Source organism: Neoarius graeffei, chromosome 12 (assembly GCF_027579695.1).
Source record: "Neoarius graeffei isolate fNeoGra1 chromosome 12, fNeoGra1.pri, whole genome shotgun sequence".
NCBI lineage: Eukaryota > Metazoa > Chordata > Actinopteri > Siluriformes > Ariidae > Neoarius > Neoarius graeffei.
Window position 1 is genome coordinate 23606053 of NC_083580.1, and position 25106 is coordinate 23631158.

General features: G+C 40.9%; 1 protein-coding gene across 1 annotated transcript; it reads right to left on the bottom strand.

The window, feature by feature from the left end:
• Positions 1–1316: 1316 nt before the first annotated feature.
• Positions 1317–24387, bottom strand: ccni (cyclin I). Its single transcript, XM_060935703.1, has 7 exons — positions 24156–24387; positions 22797–22953; positions 21674–21808; positions 15839–15913; positions 7615–7755; positions 6904–7134; positions 1317–2524 (listed from the first exon to the last, which is right to left on the bottom strand). Exons 2-7 carry the CDS (start codon positions 22908–22910, stop codon positions 2162–2164), a joined length of 1059 nt encoding a protein of 352 aa, XP_060791686.1. The 5' UTR covers positions 22911–22953; positions 24156–24387; the 3' UTR covers positions 1317–2161.
• Between the last annotated feature and the right edge of the window lie 719 nt (positions 24388–25106).

Here is a 25106-nt window from a genome sequence, read left to right on the forward strand (position 1 = left end):
AAAGAACATTGCTGCAGTATGCTAAAGATCATGGGGACAAGCCAGAAGGCTATTGGAAAAATGTTTTGTGGATGGATGAGACCAAAATAGAACTTTTTGGTTTAAATGAGAAGCATTCTGTTTGGAGAAAACACTGCATTCCAGCATAAGAACCTTATCCCATCTGTGAAACATGGTGATGGTAGTATCACAGTTTGGGCTTGTTTTCCTGCATCTGGGCCAGGACGGCTTGTCATCATTGACGGAAAAATGAATTCTGAATTATACCAGCGAATTCTAAAGGAAAATGTCAGGACATCTGTCCATGAACTGAATCTCAAGAGAAGGTGGGTCATGCAGCAAGACAACGACCCTAAGCACACAAGTTGTTCTACCAAAGAATAGTTAAAGAAGAATAAAGTTAATGTTTTGGAATGGCCAACTCAAAGTCCTGACCTTAATCCAATCAAAATGTTGTGGAAGGACATGAAGCGAGCAGTTCATGTGAGGAAACCCACCAACATCCCAGAGTTGAAGCTGTTCTGTACGGAGGAATGGGTTAAATTTCCTCCAAGCCGGTGTGCAGGACTGATCAACAGTTACCACAAATGTTTAGTTGCAGTTATTGCTGCACAAGGGGGTCACACCAGATACTGAAAGCAAAGGTTCACATACTTTTGCCTCTCACAGATATGTAATATTGAATCATTTTCCTCAATAAATAAATGACCAAGTATAATATTTTTGTCTCATTTGTTTAACTGGGTTCTCTTTATCTACTTTTAGGACTTGTATGAAAATCTGATGTTGTTTTAGGTCAAATTTATACAGAAATATAGAAAATTCTAAAGGGTTCACAAACTTTCAAGCACCACTGTATATCTCATTGATTATCTTTTGTAACTGCTTTATCCTGGTCAAGGTTGCAGTGGATCTGAAGTCCTTCCTAGACCACTAGGTGCAATGCAGGAATACTTAAGAATACTTGGATGGGAAGCCAGCATATTGCAGCTGCCCACAGCCATACACACACTCATCCATACCTGGCACATTGTACCAGCATATTTTTTTTTTGGAAAGTGGTTGGAAACCCACATGGACATGAAGAAAATATACAAAACTCTATTCAGAACCCAATTCAGACTCAGACCCAAACCCTGGGCTCAGTTTATGGGTATGAGAACGTAATTCCTAAAATCGAAAGATTTATGTTCTACTATGGGTGGATTAATGATGCTGTTAACAAAAGTTAACCAGTTTACCAAGTTAACCAGGTGGACATTAGTCTATAGAATTGAAACCCACACATACAAAGAAAAACTCCAGCCTGTCAAACGTAGTAGATGGTTTCCATTTATTTGAACCTTGATGGTGATGTTTCGGCAGTGTGGGCTTCCCTCCTCCCTCCAGAGAAGTACAGAGCCAGAGGGGGGGAAAAAAAAGAAAAAAAAATTATCAGAGAAAAGGAATGGTAATAGTCTAAAGCTTTTTTTGTGCCATTTCAACAGATTTTGTATATTTTTTTTAACCTTTTTTGTTAATGTGATCCTACAGATATAGTACCTTTTCAAACAAACACAAACAGTCTCTTGTGCCATGTGTGATCAGATGGTGTTCACTTGAATTCTTTGTTAATGCTCTTTTAACAGAAGTGATAGGGATATTATCACTGCTCAACCACACACACTTAAATGGCCAAGACAGAACAACAGAATAGAATAGCATTGGGGGGGGGGGGGGGGGGGGGAGAGATATGTAGTTCTATAAAATTTTAAACTCATTTAGCTTAATTCTAATTGTTTAAACAGTGGCATTATAAAATAAGCGCTTTAATCAAAATTAACATTCATGACTATCATGCACTCAGACAAGAAATAAAGAAAAGCATGAGATGAACACAGCACTCATACAGGTGTGCAAGAGAAAACAGACAAAGTTAGATTTCAAAATCTTCACAGATATGAGACACATGACAGTGATGTACAGAGACATATTTTAGTACGAGTGGGTTGGGAAGTAGTACCTCCTACATTTTTTTTGGAATATTTTCCTTTTTTCTTGTGATTAGAATTTACAGATAGATGGTTATGAAATAACTGTAGCATATTGTGTGTGTGTGTTTTAGCTCTGCTCTGCTCTAAAGGACTGAGGGAAGCTGTCGTAACTGCGGTCTAGCCCCATTTCAACGCCAAGCGCACTGCTCAGAGACAGCGACAGGCTGAAGGGCAGGGCATGGCGTGGACTCGCCCTCTATGGACTGGTACCCTGACGTAACCCCACCCCCTCCTCCTAGCTCCTCCTCGTTGTAGAGACGCTTGATGCCATCAAAGTATTCATCCACGTCCATCTGCTCCACCTTGCGCTTAGCCGAGGGCTTCCTGCGCAGTGGCAGAGGTGGTAGGACAGGGTGAAAGGTCACGCTAGGGTCGTAAGGGGTTTGCAGCGGGTGGCAGACGTACACAGTGTTGGGAGGCAGGGATGCCGTGTGTGTGGAGAGACAACGTGCCACTAGCTCTCGGCAGCCAATCAGCTTGGAGCTGTCAATCTGAGAGGAAAAAAAAAAAAAAAAAGTGTGAAAATATCATAAGGCAATAAATCTTTGTGCAATGTTCTGCATACACTGACATCCATCCATTATCTGTAACTGCTTATCCTGTGCAGGGTCGCGGGCAAGCTGGAGCTGATCCCAGCTGACTATGGGCGAGAGGCGGGGTACACCCTGGACAAGTCACCAGATCATCGCAGGGCTGATACATAGAGCTACCAATTAGCCTAACCTGTATGTCTTTGGACTGCGGGGGAAACCGGAGCACCCGGAGGAAACCCACGTGGACACGGGGAGAACATGCAAACTCCACACAGAAAGGCCCCCGTCAGCCGCTGGGCTCGAACCCAGAACCTTCTTGCTGTGAGGCAACAGTGCTAACCACTACACCACCGTGCCACCCGCATACACTGACATGCGTTATTCACTGTAAACTGAAAAGCAATGCAGAGTGGTCAGGGTGTGGCATCCATGCCTTGAGACTTCTTAGGAACACCATAATAATACTGGGTAGGACCCTGACCTGCTCCCAGAACAGCCTCAATTCTTCATGACATGGATTACAGAAGGTGTTGGAAACATTCCTGTCAGGTTCTGATCCATGTTAATACGATTGCATCATCACAGAATTGTCAGAACTGCTCCTCAGTGGAAGTTTTTTTGTTTGTTTCACACCATTCTGTTTAAACTCAAGATATCAACCGTTTCAGAAATACTCAAACTAGCCCATCTCCCATGCAACATTCGGTTACTGAGATCATATGTTTCCCCATTCTGATGTTTGACGTGACCATTAGCAGTAACTTTTGACCTGTATCTACAGGATTTCATGCACTGCACTGCTGCCACATGATAGGCTGACTGGATAATTGCATGAATGAGCAGGTGTTCCTCATAAAGTTGTAGATTTGGTTTAAAAACCACTCAGGCTTTTATTTAGGAATATTTGTATCAAACGGTAATACCATACATTTTCAAATTTCATCTCATTTTACAGTGGGGCAAAAAAATATTTAGTCAGTCACCAATTGTGGAAGTTCTCCCACTTAAAAAGATGAGAGAGGCCTGTAATTTTCATCATGGGTATACCTCAACTATGAGACACAAAATGAGAAAAAAAAAAAAATCCAGAAAATCACATTGTCTGATTTTTAAAAAATTTATTTGCAAATTATGTTGGAAAATAAGTATTTGGTCAATAACAAAAGTTCATCTCAATACTTTGTTATATACCCTTTGTTGGCAATGACAGAGGTCAAACGTTTTCTCTAAGTCTTCACAAGGTTTTCACACACTGTTGCTGGTATTTTGGCCCATTCCTCCATGCAGATCTCCTCTAGAGCAGTGATGTTTTGGGGCTGTCGCTGGGCAACACGGACTTTCAACTCCCTCCAAAGATTTTCTATGGGGTTGAGATCTGGAGACTGGCTAGGCCACTCCAGGACCTTGATATGCTTCTTACGAAGCCACTCCTTCGTTGCCCGGGCGGTGTGTTTGGGATCATTGTCATGCTGAAAGACCCAGCCATGTTTCATCTTCAATCCCCTTTTCACTCAAAATCTCACGATACATGGCCCCATTCATTCTTTCCTTTACATGGATCAGTCGTCCTGGTCCCTTTGCAGAAAAACAGCCCCAAAGCATGAAGTTTCCACCCCCATGCTTCACAGTAGGTATGGTGTTCTTTGGATGCAACTCAGCATTCTTTCTCCTCCAAACACGACAAGTTGAGTTTTTACCAAAAAGTTCTATTTTGGTTTCATCTGACCATATGACATTCTCCCAATCCTCTTCTGGATCATCCAAATGCTCTCTAGCAAACTTCAGACGGGCCTGGACATGTACCGGCTTAAGCAGGGGGACACGTCTGGCACTGCAGGATTTGAGTCCCTGGCGGCGTAGTGTGTTACTGATGGTAGCCTTTGTTACTTCGGTCCCAGCTCTCTGCAGGTCATTCACTAGGTCCCCCCGTGTGGTTCTGGGATTTTTGCTCACCGTTCTTGTGATCATTTTGACCCCACGGGGTGAGATCTTGCGTGGAGCCCCAGATTGAGGGAGATTATCAGTGGTCTTGTATGTCTTCCATTTTCTAATAATTGATCCCACAGTTGATTTCTTCACACCAAGCTGCTTACCTATTGCAGATTCAGTCTTCCCAGCCTGGTGCAGGTCTACAATTTTGTTTCTGGTGTCCTTTGACAGCTCTTTGGTCTTGGCCATAGTGGAGCTTGGAGTGTGACTGTTTGAGGTTGTGGACAGGTGTCTTTTATACTGATAACGAGTTCAAACAGGTGCCATTAATACAGGTAACGAGTGGAGGACAGAGGAGCCTCTTAAAGAAGTTGTTACAGGTCTGTGAGAGCCAGAAATCTTGCTTGTTTGTAGGTGACCAAATACTTATTTTACCGAGGAATTTACCAATTAATTCATTAAAAATCCTACAATGTGATTTCCTGGATTCTTTCCCCCCATTCTGTCTCTCATAGTTGAAGTGTACCTATGATGAAAATTACAGGCCTCTCATCTTTTCAAGTGGGAGAACTTGCACAATTGGTGGCTGACTAAATACTTTTTTGCCCCACTGTATATGCACCAAAACCTTAAATTGATGGACGCCCTGAATAAAGATTAAAATAGGGCAGAAATGACATTTTTTGCAAATCCACATGGCATTGTACAGCTTTCAAAACAAAGATACCTAATCATTTTTACTTTTCAGTGCTTCTACTGACTATATTATTTAGTACATGTATGCACCATGTCTTGAAAAAGTATTCAGCCCCCTTTGTGTTTGTCCTGTTTTGTTGCTGGAATTCAAAATGGATTTTTGAGGGGTTAGCCCCATTTGATTTACACAACATGCCTACAACTTTAAAAAGGTGCAAAATTGCTTTGTATTGTGACACAAACAATTAAGCTGAAGAATAGAAATCTGGAGTGTGCATAGGTATTCACCCCCCCCAAAGTCAATACTTTGTAGAGCCACCTTTTGCTACAATTACAGCTGCAAGTCTCTTGAGGTATGTCTCTATTAGCTTAGCACATCCAGCCACTGGGATCTTTGCCCATTCCTCAAGGCAAAACTGCTCCAACTCCTTCGAGTTAGATGGGTTGTGTTGGTGTACAGCAATCTTCAAGTTATGCCACAGAGTCTCATTTGGATTGAGGTCTGGGCTTTGACTCGGCCATTCCAAAACATTTAAATGTTTCCCTTTACACCACTCCAGTGTAGCTTTAGTAGTATATTTAGGGTCATTGTCCTGCTGGAATGTGAACCTTCGTCCCAGTCTCAAACCTCTGGCTGACTCAAACAGGTTTTCCTCCAGAATTGCCCTGTATTTAGTGCCATTCACCTGTATTTAGTGCCATTCACCTTTCCTTCAATCCTGACCAGCTTTCCGGTCCCTGCAGATGAAAAAAAAAAAATCTCCACAGCACGATGCTGCCACCACCATGCTTCACTGTAGGTGTTCTCAGGATGTTGGGTTTTCGCCACACATTTCCCATGATGGCCAAAAAGATCAATTTAAGTCTCATTTGACCAGAGAATCTTCTTCCATGTGTTTGGGGAATCTGCCACATGCTGTTGGGCAAACTCCAAATGTGTTTTCTTAAGCAGTGACTTTTCTGGCCACTCTTCCATAAAGCCTCACTCTGTGGAGTGTATGGCTTAAAGTGGTCCTATGGACAGATACTCCCATCTCCACTGTGGATCTTTGCAGCTCCTTCAGTGTTATCTTTGGTGTCTTTGTTGCATCTCTGATTAATGCCCTCCTTGCCCGGTCTGTGAGTTTTGGTGGGCGGCCTTCTCTTGTCAGGTTTGTAGTGGTGCCATATTCTTTCCATTTTGCTATAATGGATTTAATGGTGCTCCCTGGGATATTCAAAGTTTGGGATTTTTTTTTTTTTTATAACCCAACCCTGATCTATACTTCTCCACAACTTTGTCTCTGACCTGTTTGGAGGCTCTTTGGTTTTCATGTTGCTTGCTTAGTAGTGTTGCAGAGTCAGGGTCCTTCCAGAACAGGTCGATTTATACAGACATCATGTGACAGATCATGTGACACTTTGATTGCACACAGGTGGATCTTAATCAACTAATTATGTGACTTATGAAGTGAATTGGTTGGAGCAGCTCTTATTTAGGGGTTTCATACGAAAGGGAGCGAATACATACGCACACTCCAGATTTCTGTTTTTTCATCTTAATTATTGTTTGTGTCACAATAAAAAAAAATGTGCACCTTTAAAGTGGTAGGCATGTGTAAATCAAATGGTGCTAACCCCCCAAAAATCAATTTTAATTCCAGCTTGTACTGCAACAAAACAGGACCAACACCAAGGGGGATGAATACTTTTGCAAGACACTGCATCTTTACCTGAACTTTGCGCAGCAGGTCGGCAGCAAGAGCGAGCCAATCAGGACAGAGCTTTTCCAGCTGCAGCGTGACGAGAGCAAGGGCCAGCATGGAGCCACGCTCCTGCAATAGTGCATTATGGGAAAGGCAGTGCAGCAGCTCCTGAGTGAGCAGGGCAAGGTGCTGTGATCGGTTCAGACCCAATAACACACTTGAACTCATAGCCTTGCAGCTGAACACCATTGCATGGAACTACAGAAACACAGGCAGAGATATGCAGAAATAATGAGAACAGAATAATCTGTCTTGTGATGAGAAACATGAGCACCTGCAGAAAAGCAGTCCCAACAGGATGCTCCGTGAACCTAAACATAAAACTCTTTTCCACCCTGATTACAGTTTAACCACATCAGCAACTTGTATGATGTGACTACAGTATAAAATCAAATAAGGCAAACAATATAAATGGGATACAATTGAATACATTTCATTTTCAGGCAAGGATTTCTCAAAAGAGCCAAAGAAAATGCACTAGTTTTAAACCGTGCATTAAAATCTAATAACACAAACAAATCTTGGTTGTGAACTTGGTGTTTCAAATGCATACATTTTAAAACAAGATTTAAAAAGCAAGTATTTAAAATCATATTTAAATATTTTTAAAGCGAGTATTTAAATAAGACTGGGCGCTTCATTTTGCAGCATTTCTGAATGCATTTATGAGACACTCACAATATGCAGGAAGTCAAGAGGCGTGGCTGCATGCAGGTCCCAGTTGAGTTTATCCAGAATGATCCTCTCCATCCTCAACACCTCTGAAGGAGTGCATCCACAAGCACTGCTGCTGATCAGCTCTCTAAGAGCAGGGATATGCTGCACGCGCACACACACACACACAGTGAAACCAACCCTCGGGTCATTGCACTTAACATTTATACATAGCTGTCTCTCGCCATGTGTAAAATAAAGAAAGTGCTAAAATGTACAATATACAGTTTCATTTAAAAGAGATTTAATTGGGGGCGGCATGGTGGTGTAGTGGTTAGCGCTGTCGCCTCACAGCAAGAAGGTCCGGGTTCGAGCCCCGTGGCCGGCGAGGGCCTTTCTGTGTGGAGTTTGCATGTTCTCCCCGTGTCCGCGTGGGTTTCCTCCGGGTGCTCCGGTTTCCCCCACAGTCCAAAGACATGCAGGTTAGGTTAACTGGTGACTCTAAATTGACCGTAGGTGTGAATGTGAGTGTGAATGGTTGTCTGTGTGTCAGCCCTGTGATGACCTGGCGACTTGTCCAGGGTGAACCCCGCCTTTCGCCCGTAGTCAGCTGGGATAGGCTCCAGCTTGCCTGCGACCCTGTAGAACAGGATAAAGCGGCTACAGATGAGATGAGAAGATTTAATTGTGTATACCTAGAGCTAACCCATAAACGTAATAGAATTTTTGTTTTGTGCTTTAGCTCACTAGGTAATACATGTTGGATGCTGGCTGAACAGAACAAGAGTATGAACAGTACAATAAAATGTTTACAAATTAAAGAACTGTATCATCACTGAAAGCCCTTTTAAATATATAGGAACTTACCAATTAGCAAATATTTGGAAAATTATACGTTAGTATAAATACGCAGGCAAGTATAGAAAATCATGATTGGTCGAGAATCTCGGACGATTTCTCAAAAATCACCTCAAGCAAGTTGGCAAAATGGCGGCGAATCACTTCGCCACCGTAAGCGAAGAAGAAATACAAATATTATGAAAATGCTGTTCCTAAAAAATCACTAAAGATGCTATGAAGTTTGGCCTAAAACTATTCAAAGGTAAAGTGGAGTTGTGTAATGCATTTGATCCATTTCACAACAAAGCATTTTATGTGACTTGGCAAAGAGAAGTGACAAGTCTGCACGCGCTGTTATTACATCTGCATGCCGCTTTTGAAGTATGAAATAAATTATCGATTTTTAAAAAAAAATAAAATCACCCATGTATTTATACTAAATTATTCGCCTCAGGTTCAGTGAATAATAACCTCGACTTTATCTCCGTTGTTATTATCCACCAATATTCAGTTCATCTTCAGTGAATAATTGTTAATTATTATACTATAAAAGGTATTCTATACATTTTCTACAGCAGCAGCTCTGATAGTAGATCACAGGTTTATATGAATGTGCTTGTTCTGAGCCAATGTTCATGCAAACAAGTCACTAAGTTATTCACATCACTTAGACTTTGTCTCTTGTGGGTACGGTCTCTCCCATTCCAACGAGAAATGGTTGTAAGCAGGAGTGTAGTGGTTTTTACAAAAAAAAAAAAAAAAGAGGTGGGTAAACTGAGTTCTGAGATCAAAGTAAGACAGACCAAGGCATACTGGTAAAAATGATATTCAGAATATTTGTTTGTTTGTAGAAATACATTTGCTGGAGAAAATGTGAAGTGGGCTCACTGATACACAGAGATTATCAACCAGTGCAGCTCTTGTGCAACAATACAGGATATTATAGGCTACCAGTAGGTGGTTCCTAGGGTGTTCCCAGGGGCTTTCCTCTGTGGTTCCTACATATATTTAAAAGGGGAATCTGGAATTCATTGCTAAACGAAACTACATATGGAAGGAACAAACATAATTGAACTCTCATCTCATCCCATTATCTCTAGCCACTTTATCCTGTTCTACAGGGTCGCAGGCAAGCTGGAGCCTATCCCAGTTGACTACGGGCGAAAGGCGGGGTACACCCTGAACAAGTCGCCAGGTCATCACAGGGCTGACACACAGACACAGACAACCATTCACACTCACGGTCAATTTAGAGTCACCAGTTAACCTAACCTGCATGTCTTTGGACTGTGGGGGAAACCGGAGCACCCAGAGGAAACCCACGCGGACACGGGGAGAACATGCAAACTCCGCACAGAAAGGCCCTCGCCGGCCACGGGGCTCCAACCCGGACCTTCTTGCTGTGAGGAGACAGCGCTAACCACTACACCACCGTGCCGCCCCTAATTGAACTCTATGAAGTTTATTCATCACCACAAAGAGAAAATTAAACTAGGAAAGCTTAAAGACTAGAAATCACATTGCTTAGATATTTAAAATGTGAGTGACAGTACAAGAAGCTGAACATTTTGATGTAGCATATGTCTATATGGTATAAACAAGTGTTGCCAGGCAAAACAAACCGCGCCCGACACTACTTATTTTATACCTATATGTTGATAATACCGTATTGGCCCGAATATAAGACGACCCCCCCTTTTTCAAGTTCATCTTTGGGGAAAAAGTTTTTTGAAGACCAAATGTTCATTCATATAAAGCGTATTTATTTCAAAATTCTGTTTAAAATTAGAGGCTTTTGTTTTTCACATTTAAATAGAGGTCATTTCAGTCTCATTTCCATGAACACTTTTCATAGAAGTAAAAAAAGAGGCTAAACTGCAGGCTACTAGACAAGCCAAATTAAAACATTTAAATTGCATTAATTCAACAAATTTGTCAGGTTTAGATTGAAAGTTCATAAACTTCAGAATGTCAATGCATAACTTCCCATAGCCTACGGGTATATGGAATAAATTTGCAGAACAGTGAAAATGCTTTAAACAATGCATTAAACAATACATTAAGGTTTACAATAATAAACAACTGAAACAATGGAAAGGGTAGTTTGCTAAATTACAGCTACTCAGCACAGAGATCCTCAGCCTCACTTTGCTCACTCTCACTGTCCTCACTTTCACTTTCGTTTTTGGCGGCATTTTGTCTAGTCCGCGAATTTAAGACGACCCCCCTTTTTAAGAGCTATTTTTTACAACAAAAACACCGTCTTATATTCGAGCCAATACGGTAGTAATATTTCTCAATCATCAGCTGTCAAGTTATAGTCCTATGAAAATCCATGACCTTGAGTTTGGCATTCCAAAGTCATTCAAAGTCAAAGGTCATGGCTGCAACTGAAAGCCCCTATGGCACTTCCTATATGTTGATAGTGGTAAATATCTGGTTATCATAAACCATTTTAAAAGTTATAGCCCTTTGAAAACCCATGACCTTCAGTTGGACCTTTCAAGGTCACTCAAGGTCAAAAGTCATGGTGCCAAATGAAAGGCCATGAGAGTTCCTATATATTCATAATAGTAAACATTTGTCTATCGGCAACCGTTTTTGAGTTATAATGGAAAATATGCTATTTTGACCTTTCCGGTGACCTTGACCTGATTACCCCCAAAATTTAATCGGGTAATCTATGGACCTTTGCCCACCTACCCTGAAAATTTGAAGTCAATCGGTGCAACCGTCTAGATGCTAGATTGTTAACAGACACACAAACAGCACTGATTACAATACCTCGCCCCGCTGACACTGTTGCGGGCGAGGTAAAAATGTAGGAGCAGCAGCAGTTTACAAACTGTGTATTGAAGAAAAAAAAAAAAAAAAAAAAAAAACTGACAATAAATAAAATCAACCAAAAAAAAAAAAAACCCCCCCCCCCCCACACACACACACACACCACAATCCAATTCTGTTTTTTGCCCCCCGTGTCTCACTTTGTGGTCAAGGTCTTTTGCTGGCATCAGGAGGAGGAGGTTTTCTTTTCCTCATATTTCAGAAAAAAAACACTGTATAGAGATCTTGCAGTCACGTGACCGGAAAGTACACAACCGCCATCTTGTCGGTCAAAAACACCGCTGAATACTGCTGCACTCGTGTACAGAATGGATCAATTTCAACCGACGGACTACACGGCTCATTTTTCTAATGAACAGATAACTAGATATATGTCTAAAATAAACGATCTACAGATGTGTGACCCTTATGGCTTACCGGACGGAGTTTTCACGACCGGATTTTGAACTGTCAGCGGAATACCCAGACGTGTATAATTACCTCATTAACTTTCCCTCGCTGTTCAGTGGTGAAGCACTGCGTGCTTATAAATCTCTGCACAGTTATCTTTACAGAAATTCAGGATTTGTCAGCGACTCAGATGTGGCATCTTGTAAACAAGAATCCTCATTGGATGGGTAAGTCACTTAAGTATTGAGTATAGCACTGGCCAGCCGATTACAGAATAGAATAAGGTAATTCCAAATCGTCCGTCTTGTTTACATGGATCTGGCATTGGAGAGGTAAAGGCTTGGCAGTGGAGATTTGAGTGGCTGTTTTCTGAGCTTAGTCAACAGGCCGGCTCTGCCTATAGCCTCACTTTTGCTTCCGCTCCCGGCACCGCCTCCTTCGCTTTGCTTCCGATAACAATCCACGGAGATCCCGCTGGTCTCGCTATCTCGTCCGGAATGTTTTTTTTTTCTTGTCCGGAATGTTGTGCATGCGATTGAAATCTCTACAAACCGTCATTTTCTGCTGGAAACCAATGTCCAGTAAGTCCATACAGTTGTAGTGGATATTGAAGTCCGGTACAGACGAACAACACGCAAAAATACACACAAAAAACATAAACGTGCACAGGTAGGGAGAGCTTGTAGCCGCAGCCGTTGTAGTAGAATTGTATATAGTAGGGTTTTCCAGAAGAAAAGGTAGAAGTAAAAGCAGAAGTAGAACCAGAAGTAGAAGGCGGAATATGGCGTTTGACCGACACGATGGCGTCTGTCACAATCTGGATCGGCTGTGACGTCAAAGCAAGTGCTCCATATACAGTGTTATGCATATTTATCAATGACAGAAATCCAGACAAATAACTCTCGTCAACCTGAGCAGATAGATGGCTGGCAAGAGATGATGTGATTGGTCACACAGTCTAGGTACCATAAACACTGATAATGCAGCACAATTCTGAACATACTACAGCTTTCACTTGTAAAACACTCGAACTCTAACTTTAGCAAATAATAATAAAGTTGCAGAAATGCTATTTAGAGGAGCTTAAGCGATATTTCAGAAATGTAGGAGGTGCATAAACTCCGTTTACGTGCGTTAGCCTCCACTACAGTCCTGGTTGTACAACCCCGATTCCAAAAGAGTTGGGACAAAGTACAAATTGTAAATAAAAACGGAATGCAATGATGTGGAAGTTTCAAAATTCCATATTTTATTCAGAATAGAACATAGATGACATATCAAATGTTTAAATTGAGAAAATGTATCATTTAAAGAGAAAAATTAAGTGATTTTAAATTTTATGACAACACCACATCTCAAAAAAGTTGGGACAAGGCCATGTTTACCACTGTGAGACATCCCCTTTTCTCTTTACAACAGTCTGTAAATGTCTGGGGACTGAGGAGACAAGTTGCTTAAGTTTAGGGACAGGAATGTTAACCCATTCTTGTCTAATGTAGGATTCTAGTTGCTCAACTGTCTTGTTTTTTTTTTGTCGTATCTTCCGTTTTATGATGCGCCAAATGTTTTCTATGGGCGAAAGATCTGGACTGCAGGCTGGCCAGTTCAGTACCCGGACCCTTCTTCTACACAGCCATGATGCTGTAATTGATGCAGTATGTGGTTTGGCATTGTCATGTTGGAAAATGCAAGGTCTTCCCTGAAAGAGACGTCGTCTGGATGGGAGCATATGTTGCTCTAGAACCTGGATATACCTTTCAGCATTGATGGTGTCTTTCCAGATGTGTAAGCTGCCCATGCCACACACATTAATGCAACCCCATACCATCAGAGATGCAGGCTTCTGAACTGAGCGCCGATAACAACTTGGGTCGTCCTTCTCCTCTTTAGTCCGAATGACACGGCGTCCCTGCTTTCCCTAAAGAACTTCAAATTTTGATTCGTCTGACCACAGAACAGTTTTCCACTTTGCCACAGTCCATTTTAAATGAGCCTTGGCCCAGAGAAGACATCTGTGCTTCTGGATCATGTTTAGATACGGATTCTTCTTTGAACTATAGAGTTTTAGCTGGCAACGGCGGATGGCACGGTGAATTGTGTTCACAGATAATGTTCTCTGGAAATATTCCTGAGCCCATTTTATGATTTCCAATACAGAAGCATGCCTGTATGTGATGCAGTGCCGTCTAAGGGCCCGAAGATCACGGGCACCCAGTATGGTTTTCCGACCTTGACCCTTACGCACAGAGATTCTTCCAGATTCTGTGAATCTTTTGATGATATTATGCAGTGTAGATGATATGTTCAAACTCTTTGCAATTTTACACTGTCGAACTCCTTTTTAATATTGCTCCGCTATTTGTCGGTGCAGAATTAGGGGGATTGGTGATCCTCTTCCCATCTTTACTTCTGAGAGCCACTGCCACTCCAAGATGCTCTTTTTATACCCAGTCATGTTAATGACCTATTGCCAATTGACCTAATGAGTTGCAATTTGGTCCTCCAGCTGTTCCTTTTTTGTACCTTTAACTTTTCCAGCCTCTTATTGCCCCTGTCCCAACTTTGAGATGTGTTGCTGTCATGAAATTTCAAATGAGCCAATATTTGGCATGAAATTTCAAAATGTCTCACTTTCGACATTTGATATGTTGTCTATGTTCTATTGTGAATACAATATCAGTTTTTGAGATTTGTAAATTATTGCATTCCGTTTTTATTTACAATTTGTACTTTGTCCCAGCTTTTTTGGAATCGGGGTTGTAGCTATGCACAGCTAAACACATAATACTACACTAATCAGTGTGGAAAATTATTTGGGTTGTGATGCGCTTTACTTAGAGGTAGACTGCTTTTCAGATTTTTCTTCAATTGTAGGTCATAAAAAGAATTTTCCCTGACACTCAATTATTTTTGTTTAATGGACTGAATGCTACTGAATTCGAATCACAGACTTCCGATTTTTTTCGCTTATTTTTTAATAGAACAATTAATGAATGTACGGCCACGTGGCCCTAAATTCTCCACTGTTTTTTTTTTTTTTTGGCTTCACCATGACCCAATTAAAGACACTACGTCATGCATCACGTGGTGGGCTTTCCCTGTTCGTGCAAGGCATTGTGGGATACAAATTTGAAACAGGAGAGAAAAATGGAGGATGCGAATAAAACGTGAAAGACCGACTACAGTAACGGAAAGTGAGAAGAAAAGACGTTATGTTGAGAAGGAAAAGAAACGCAGGACCAAGCTAATAAATATCGGCGGTCAGCGAGCACCTCGGTGTGATCAGCTGTTCGTTTAGTGACAGAATGATGTAACTGTCAGTGCACAGTCAAAGTAAACCTGTAGATGGCAGTAATGCAACACTGGATGCCAGCTGCCGTAAAACCCAAAAGAAGCAGCAGCAAGTAAACCTGTGCATGTGCACACGGACTTCCTCTGTCTGCCTGACTGCGCGAAGCGAGCGATTTCATGCATATTATTTGCTAGGGGAATCCCCTCAAATTAAATAACTTCCCAGCTACAGAATGACCTGGGTTTTTTTTTTTAGATATTGCAGAAATAAACACATCACAATGACCAAATTTCAGAGGGAACTACATTTCACTGATTTTATAAAATCGAAAGGCCGGACAGCTTTTACTGTTTGATGTACAACAATGGACGAAAATATGTCTTTTGTGTCCATTGTTGTACATCAAACACTAAATAGGATCTAACTGCCTGTAGGAACTAAAATTGTGAGTGGAGTATTAAGCTTATATTAGATACATGTGCCATGAGATTGATCTGAGAAATCATCAAGCCAATAATTTAGATTTGTTGCTTTACTGCATCCCGACATATAAATGATCACGTCACTTTCTCGCTTACTAGTGTATATGTATAAAAAATTTTTGTTTCTATTATAGCAACTCATTCACCAAGACTTGTAGCAATATATTATTTTATGGATAAAAACAAATAGCTAATCATTAATAGGAGATCTGTATTAAAGACTTGAAATGAGTGTCGGTGCTTTCCAAGAGTCTTTGTAAATTTCTCCCCAACATGACAAACTACATTTCTTCCCGTATTAACTTAAAAACCCTGTTTCAGTCACCATTTAGGAGCTTTTTTTTTTTTTTTAAATCCATAGGCCAAAGTTTACACCTCAGCCAAGCCTTTTCCAACTCACCTCATCCTCTTCACTTGTTTTAGCTGCCAGGAAGAAACATGTGATTGCAATGCAGCGCAGGTACTTGGGACGAGCCTGACAGAGAGACAGGGGAGGCACACACAGATCATTTTTATTATTTATGTATAAAATTACAGTACTATGCAAAAAAGTCTTAAGCATATGTAAAGAAATGCTGTTCACCAAAAACGGCTTAAAAAACAAAAAACATTTCAACATAAAAAAAAAAAAATACTATAAACAGCAGTAAGCTATAATAAATGAAACAAAGTCAATATTTGATGTGAAACGACCCTTTGCGTTAAAAAAAATAGAAGTCTCCGGTACAACGAGTGCCGTTTCATAAGGAAATGAGCTGCAGGTTTTACTGAGCATCTTGCAGAACCAGCCACAGTTCTTCCGGACACTTTGTCACACTTGCTTCTTAATTTTGCAGCAAAACCCAGTAGCCTTCATCATGTTTTCTTTTTTAATCTGAAAAATGTCTCTTATGTAATCTTCTGCTCAGATACAAACTTTTTTTTTCCCCCCGTAACATTTAATTTTGTGCTGGAAAACGAACATTTGGAACTCTAAAATATTTTTGTACTGACTCGATAATGCAGAAGTCATAAAATAGAAATCTATCACAAAGTTCGTATGAAAAAGACTTTTGCACAGTACTGCATGTGTTAAAAATGATCACGTCAGCAATTCTAAATCATCCGTGTTGTGTTCCTGAAAGGCGCCATTAACCCAGTCCTATTTATTGCAACTTGTTTTCACTGACTGGAGCCTTTGTTCATTTGCATATTTTGCCTTCACTGTTGAGTTGGGCAAGTGTGGTATGATCGTGCTGATCAAGCTGGAACGCTCCAAATGACTTTTTTCCTGTGTTTCTGGACAAACCGTCATGTCACAACACGTCAATCTCAAGCGATATAATCACTTACAGAAATTTAGTCTCAATTGTACAATGCTGAAAAAAAAAGTACCATTACTTGTATCACATTGCAGGTTTATATGCATACCACCTACGTTTACTTCCTTTATACTACTTCCTGTTTTCTTTAGAAGGATGAAGAAATGCAGAGAAACCCAGACACATGAAACACCACACAGACCATGTTTTCTTAACCTTTGATGACACGCAGTAACAGAAAACACAGTCAAATTTTGTAACATTGCCTTAAAAACACGTACTCAGAGTTTATAATATTAACAATAACAACTTCAGGGTTCCCAGTCCAAGTCAAATGTCAAGTTCCCTGACTAAAAAGCTGAATCTCCATGGCCTATAATGAACAGAACAAGAGTGCTCCGAGAGCACAATTATCCCTCGCTGGCAACTAGGCCATAACTCTGGCAAAATGTGACCCAATTTAATGAAATTACAATATGCGTATTACTGACAACAAAGAATCCTGCCGAGTTTCATGAAATTTGTCCAAAAATTGTGAGAAGAGTTGATTTCAGAAGGTGAGCACCCTTCCTGGGATGGACGGAAGGACGGATGGAAATTGCGATGACATAATCCCCCTCCGGGCCTTTCGGCCAGCGGGGGATAAAAATAAACAGGCCGCCTTAATGCGGAGCACACAAAAACCAGCCACGGTATTTTAAACCCATCAATTTGCAAGCTTTATTTATTAATTCCCAGATGTTTTCAGTACAAAAATTAGTTTTCACCGCTTAAACCTAGTGAAATACTGCATGGAAAATATTGCCATTCAAATTTAAACACGCTTCAAACAAACTTCCTTCATATTCCATGACACGGCTCAAAATATGATCAAAACCCCTTATTTTCCATGTCTGGAATAGACTTTTTAAAATCCCATGACATTCCAGAAATTCCATGACCTGTGGGAACCCTGCAACTAATTCCATCCATAACCATTTATCCTGTGCAGGCTTGCGGACAAACTGGAGTCTATCCCAGCTGACTATGGGCGAGAAGCGGGGTACACCCTGGACAAGTTACCATATAATCGCAGGGCTGACACAGAGACAAACAACCATTCACACTCGCATTCACACCTATGGTCAATTTAGAGCCACCAATTAACCTCACTTGCATGTCTTTGGTGAAACCAGAGCACTCAGAGGAAACCCACGCAGACACGGGGAGAACATGCAAACTCCACACAGAAAGGCCCCGTCAGCCACTGGGCTCGAACCCAGAACCTTTTTGCTGTGAGGCAGCAGTGCTAACCACTACACCACCGTGCCGCCCCTGTAACTAATTATTAATACATAATCCTAGGCTTGCATTATATAAGAATTTTACTTGTCTGTCAACAATATTATACTCCCACAATATCTGGAAGTACATGCTCTCAGCGCACCCTCTTTTTCTGTCAAGGTAACTGGAAAATGTCTCAAGTTTGTTAATCTTAAATTTAAAACAAATCAACATGTGTTTGACTTTGTTAAATATATGTACTGTTATGTTTTTTGTTCACATTGTATCACTATGGGATCACCTAAAAACCCATCATCCAGGTGACTCTTCTGGATCGCCGCTGCTAGCATGCAGCTCCTGACTAGACAGCTGGTCATATTACACCCTCTCCTACTCCCCTTAAATCTGATTGGTTGAAATGCTTGTTTTCCTACCTTTTATTTACTTCTGGATGATTAAAATAATTTGTTTACCATTTTTTAAAAACTGCAAGCAGGGAAATCAATATCATGAAAACCTACATACACACCAATATGAATTAATTCTTACTTTCTTTGTAATTTGACAATACTTCATAATTCTTCCATGCACTCTAATATTTATAACAGCCAATAATGTCCCATAAGGATTCAACGAAGTACTAGAACAAATAATAATGCAACGGTGCACTGGTGTAGCGTGTAGTGTAGTGTAATGTAGCATCTCATAGGCTGAGAGTCCTGGGCCTCATCCTGAGCTTGAGTTAGTGTCTGTGTGGAGTTTCTATTCATGGCTCCACCATGTCCATGTGGATTTCCTCTGGATTCTCCAGTTTTCTCCCCCCTCCTAACACATGCCAGTAGGTGAAGTGAGTGTGTGGGAGATGCCCTGAAATGGACTGCCATCTCATCCAGGGTGTACAACGTCTTGCAAAAGGATTCATCCCCCTTGGTGTGTGTCCTGTTTTGTCGCATTACAAGTTGGAATTAAAATGGATTTTTGGGGGGTTAGCACCATTTGATTTACACAACATGCCCACAAGTTTAAAAGGTGAAAACTGTTGGTTTATTGTGACACAAACAATAATTAAGACAAAAAAACAGAAATCTGGAGTGTCCATAGGTATTCACCCCCCAAACCCAATACTTTGTAGAGCCACCTTTTGCTGCAAGTCTCTTGAGGTATGTCTCTATTAGCTTAGCACATCTAGCCACTGGGATTTTTACCCATTCCTCAAGGCAAAACTGCTCCAACTACTTCAAGTTAGATGGGTTGCATTGGTGTACAGCAATCTTCAAGTTATGCCATAGATTCTCAACTGGATTGAGGTTTGGGCTTTGACTCGGCCATTCCAAGACATTTAAATGTTTCCCTTTAAACCACTCCAGTGTAGCTTTAGTAGTGTGTTTAGGGTTATTGTCCTGCTGGAACGTGAACCTTCATCCCATTCTCAAACCTCTGGCTGACTCAAACAGGTTTTCCTCCAGAACTGCCCTGTATTTAGTGCGATCCATCTTTCCTTCAGTCCTGACCAGCTTTCCTGTCCCTGCAGATGAAAAATTATCCCCACAGAATGATTCTGCCACCACCATGCTTCACTGTAGGAATGGTGTTCTCAGGGTGTTGGGTTTGCACCATACATGGCATTTCCCATGATGGCCAAAAAACAGATCAATTTTAGTCTCATTTGACCAGAGAATATTCTTCCATGTGTTTGGAGAGTCTGTCACATGCTGTTGGGCAAACTCCAAACATGTTTTCTTAAGCAATGACTTTTCTGGCCACTCTTCCATAAAGCCCCGCTCTGTGGACTGTACGGCTTAAAGTGGTCCTATGGACAGATACTCCCATCTCCGCTGTGGATCTTTGGAGCTCTTTCAGTGTTATCTTTGGTGTCTTTGTTGCATCTCTGATTAATGCCCTCCTTGCCCAGTCTGAAATTTTGGTTGGTGGCCTTCTCTTGCCAGGTTTGTAGTGGTGCCATATTCTTTCCATTTTGCTATAATGGATTTAACGGTGCTCCCTGAGATATTTAAAGTTTGGGATATTTTTTTATAACCCAACCCTGATCTATACTTCTCCACAACTTTGTCTCTGACCTGTTTGGAGGCTCCTTGGTTTTCATGTTGCTTGCTTAGTAGTGTTGCAGAGTCAGGGTCCTTCCAGAACAGGTTGATTTATACAGACATCATGTGACAGATCATGTGACACTGATTGCACATAGGTGGATCTTAATCAACTAATTATGTGACTTATGAAGTGAATTGGTTGGACCAGCTCTTATTTAGGGGTTTCATACGAAAGGGGGTGAATACATATGCACACTCCAGATTTCTGGTTTTTCATCTTATTGTTTGTATCACAATTTAAAAAAAAAAAAAAAAAAAAAAAAAAATCACCTTTAAAGTTGTAGGCATGTTGTGTAAATCAAATAGTGCTAACCCCCCAAAATCCATTTTAATTCCAGCTTTTAATGCGACAAAACAGGACAAACACCAAGGGGGATGAATACTTTTGCAAGACACTGTATCTCTTCCTGTCACCCAGTGTGCCTGAGGTAGGCTGTGAATCCACCATAACTCCAACATGAAACTATATAATAGTAAAGTTTATTCTAAAGCATGTCATTATTACTATTACTACCATTCATCCGCAGCTGCAAAGCAGACTTTGCAGTCAGAACTGAAAAAAACAAAACAAAACAAAACCCTGAAGCTAACTGTTGATATTAATGGTGAAAGTGAAAGCATCTTATTGCTTTCAGGTTAAAAACAGAGTTCTAAAAAGAGATACACAAAACAATGTGGGCCAACAGATAAACCTGCTACAAAAACACACCTCTGAAAAATATTTGAATAATTTACAATTAGCTCGAACATCCTCGAGCGTTTTAGTAGTGGACTTTGAAACTGTGCTTTACTGCAACATACACATTCACAAAAGCCCTGCTGTTCTTTACTGAGCTCATTTTGTCCTCATTTTCAAAACAAGATAATGTTTTAAGTCATGTGTCAAAATATGGTAGGACACATCAAGATCTTGACATCTTTCCTGGTAATTTACTACATGAGTCATGACAATTTCTATTTCACCTTCCTATTCTGATTAAATTCCTGTGTACAAGCACATTCAAGGGCTCGAGACTGAATGAGACCCAGAGATGGAGGGAGAGAGAAAGAAAGTGGGACAGAATCAGGGAAAAGGACAGAGGACCAGTGTGAGCATGAGAGATTTAGACTGTGAGACAGTGAGGTAGACTAAACAAGCAGAATGAAGGTTAATGAAGATATCGTGAGACAGGTAGTGAGACAAAGTGAAATAAAATGAGACAATGAGATACAATATTAACTTGATTTTAACTTTAACTCATGTTCTGCTCAACTATTTAATCCTGACACACTAAAGCGTGCACACACAAAGGTAATAAGTTACTGCACAGATGACTTGGGAACACTTCTGGAAATCCACTTCTATCTCCTCCTTTGAACTTCACACTTTTCTTTTTCTAATGAGGATATTTTGACACAATTATGTAATTTGGAGCTTGGGTTTGAGAAAAGTGCTAATTAATTAATTATAGATGGATAATGAGGTGAGCATTAAACCAAACCACACTCCAGTGGTGCACCTGAAGCTTTAAAGAAAAAAAAAAAAAAAAAAAACTCAGGTTAACATGAGAGTACACTGTATACCTTAATGGTGGAGAGAAAGCGGTCGAGTATGGAGATGGCCAAACAGAGGGTTTCTGGATAAAGCTTCAAGCTTCGGTGCACATCAGTGAGCCACCGCACGGCCTCGTCACGCTGGGCAGGGGAGATATCTGTATCCTGCGGAGCAGAAAGTTCGTTCTTTAGTAACTCTAAACGAAGTGTGCTCAGAGTGTACCCTGGACTGCACACGGATTTGATCAGCATTTAGAACCACCTTTGTCGAGTTCCTAAATGGAAGTGTGCAGCGCCTGTGTAGTAAAGGATGCACTTTTTGTTTTAACAGGAACACCCTAGCATGCGAGCAAAATGTTTTGTTTATACCCATCCGCAATACTCCGTAATGACTTTATTTGGGTCGATTTCCAAACACATAAACCACAGCGGCCCTTCCTTGGATAAACTATTAACTCAGGATGAATTCAGGAAGTGCGTTATGCTGAGTTGAGGACGCAACCTGCTGTGTCTAGTGTCCCAATCTCAACGCAGACCTCTAACCTAGTCCACAAAGTACAGTACAGTGAGGATCAATCATCAGCCATCAGAAATGCACTGATCTAATACTTAGCATCAGTATTGGATCAGATAGAAATGCTTTCCCGATCTGATCTGCTGATGTAACACAGGACACATCTTGACGCATTTCACCATTTTTGCCAGCATGACTCGGCATTACTAGTCAACGGAAGCCTGAGAGAGTCAGCCTAGTTGTTTTGAAGATGATGTTATAAGAATATAACAACATGCATGTTAAGTTTTAAGCGTGCTGTGAATTGCTCTCGTTTACCTTTATCTACCATATGTGTGGTTTTGAAACAGAAACCATCAGACATTGTGATCTGATACAGTTTAATTCCCTCTTGCAGAGCTACAGTAATATTGACCCAATCCAAGGACTCATTTGACAAAGTGCAGTTGAGTTAATTAAGTACTGGCACAGGCAAGAAGACAAAAGGTGAAAGGGAATTAAATAAAGGTGACAATGAAATAAAAAAAAAAAAAAACAGCATAGGTGTGAAAATATATTGTATTTACAACACAAAAGATACAGCTTCTATCGTGTATGCCAAACATGGCAAAGCTAGTGTGTTTAGATACACCAGTTTACCTGATTGGCTGGTTTCTTCGGCACATAGCTCCTCCACAGCTTGGCTTCCCTAGAAGCAGCCTTTTCCAGGAGAAAAGACAGCTTCTGGCCTTCCGTGGGTTCGGCAAATTTCATCACGAACCCAGGAAAAGCCTACCTCCCTACTGGATACGGCAACCTGAAGGAAACATCACGAGTTAGTGTGAAGAAAGCAGTGAACGACCAAAACATGACAGCAGAACTTCATCCTCATGTGCCCCTTTTCCACCAAATTAGTTCCAGGGCTGGTTCGGGGCCAGTGCTTAGTTTGGAACCAGGTTTTCTGTTTCCACTGACAAAGAACTGGCTCTGGGGCCAGAAAAACTGGTTCCAGGGTAGCACCAACTCTCTGCTGGGCCAGAGCAAAGAACCGCTTACGTCAGCGGGGGGGCGGAGTTGTTAAGACCAACAATAATAGCAAGACCGCGAAAGGTCGCCATTTTTAAATAAGCGACGAGATATCATGGATGCAGTAAAGCAGCAGTCATCCATTATTGTTGTTGTTGGTGTTGCTGCTTCTCCTTCTTCTGTTGCTTCGATGTTCGCGCCAAGGTTTATGCAAATGCAGCGACGTAACTGACGTATACAGTGACGTAATGACGTGGCTCCCCTTAGCACCCCGAGCTATGGAAAAGCAAACTGGTTCTCAGCTGGCTCACAAGTTGAACGAGTTGTGAACCAGCACCAGCACTGGCCTCGAACCAGCCCTGGAACTGATTTGGTGGAAAAGGGGTATGGAGTGTTGTGGATGGGGCCACACTGAAACCCTAAAGATTACACGTCCCAAAAACAATCCGTGCCCAAATCTTACTTCAGTGGATAAGTGTTTAAAGAAATAAGGTTAAAAAAAAAAAATCGTTAAAGATTATAAGACTGATGTGTGTGTGAAATAAGGTCAACCTGTGACGTATGAAGTGACGTCAAAATATTATTACTATTGTTGTTTTGAGGGAGGGTGGACAGGACAGGACAAGGTCAAATCTTATTCACAGACATGTAAATAATGTAAGATATTTACAGAAGTATCCTAAGGTAACCTGCTAAACTAGCGGTAGCACTAAGCCAACTTGCTAACCATCAACCAAACCTGGATGTTGGACAAACGGGTTAAAACCCGGAAATAACAACAACAACCACCCAATTAATCACATTACAGTGTTAGTCTGCTTTGCTTTGTTAACGATACATTTTCTCTTAGCTGGGAAGAAAAATAATTCGCAACGAACACTAGTTTGATTTATCTAAACATTTAGCTATACAAGAGAGTTACTTTTTGCTCAAATGTGTACACACACAAAAATCATATTCTAGTAAACGATCCGAATGGTCAGTTGGCGTTACCTCCCCTGCAAGGCTGTGGGAAACGCAGTCCGACTTGGAGATCATCCGGTCCATTAAACTGAGATTAAATAAAAGAACAGGTTGAATCGAGGCATCTCTACAATTCCGTCTTCGCCTCCATTTTGTTTAAAGAAGTTAAGGGGGATTAAGGCATATATTAAAAAAGAAAACAAACGGAATATAGACAAATGCGTCTATACTTCCGAGGCGGGGACTGAAAAAGAAAGAAAACGCCCCGCCCACTTCTTACTGCGTATAGCCCATGTAAAAAAAAAAAAATAAATAAAAATGAATAATGATTGATATTAAGTAATAAAATACAACATAAAATGCGCTGTTGTAATACACTTATTAAATTAAATATATTACAAAATCAGTGTGGAGTTTAATGCTATATAGCGCTAGAACTACTTTCTCTGGCGAACGCACTATTTAAATACCCATGATGTAATGCGTCCCTGTTCTCCGGGTGATCTCGGAGCCATCATCACAGTGATCAAACACAGGCTATGACCGAAATCCTTAATGAAATTCATAGCATGTGATTAGTGGCCTATATTTCAACGTCTACAGTCTGCTTGTTACATTTAGCACCTTTCCTCATGCACAATAACACTAGAGTCAGAGATCAGTGTACGAAAAGCGTTACGTCTTCCCACAACCTTATTTTATGAGTCAACTTAATATCAAAAACAGCTGGGGATTAATAAAACATGATAAACATCGTGTTGTTTCTTAGTCAAGTATTAATGCGTGCACTAATTTGGCAAAAACAAAACAAAACAACAGTTTTGCTATAAAATATGCACATGCCCATCATTGCATCACGCACAACAATGAACAGCCAATGAGAAAGCAACAAGCAGTCGCAATCAGCACGTGAGGAAGCAGCCAATCAGAATCGGCTATTTTGGGCGGACTATTTGAACACAGAGAATTTCAAGGACGTGA

Coding starts and splice junctions, on each gene's coding strand:
- ccni (XM_060935703.1), bottom strand. CDS start 22,910: ATGAAATTTGCCGAACCCACGGAAGGCCAGAAGCTGTCTTTTCTCCTG. Junction 21,809..22,796: donor CGAAGAAACCAGCCAATCAG/GTAAACTGGTGT, acceptor TCTGCTCCGCAG/GATACAGATATCTCCCCTGC. Junction 2,525..6,903: donor ACCTGCTGCGCAAAGTTCAG/GTAAAGATGCAG, acceptor TTTTCCTCTCAG/ATTGACAGCTCCAAGCTGAT.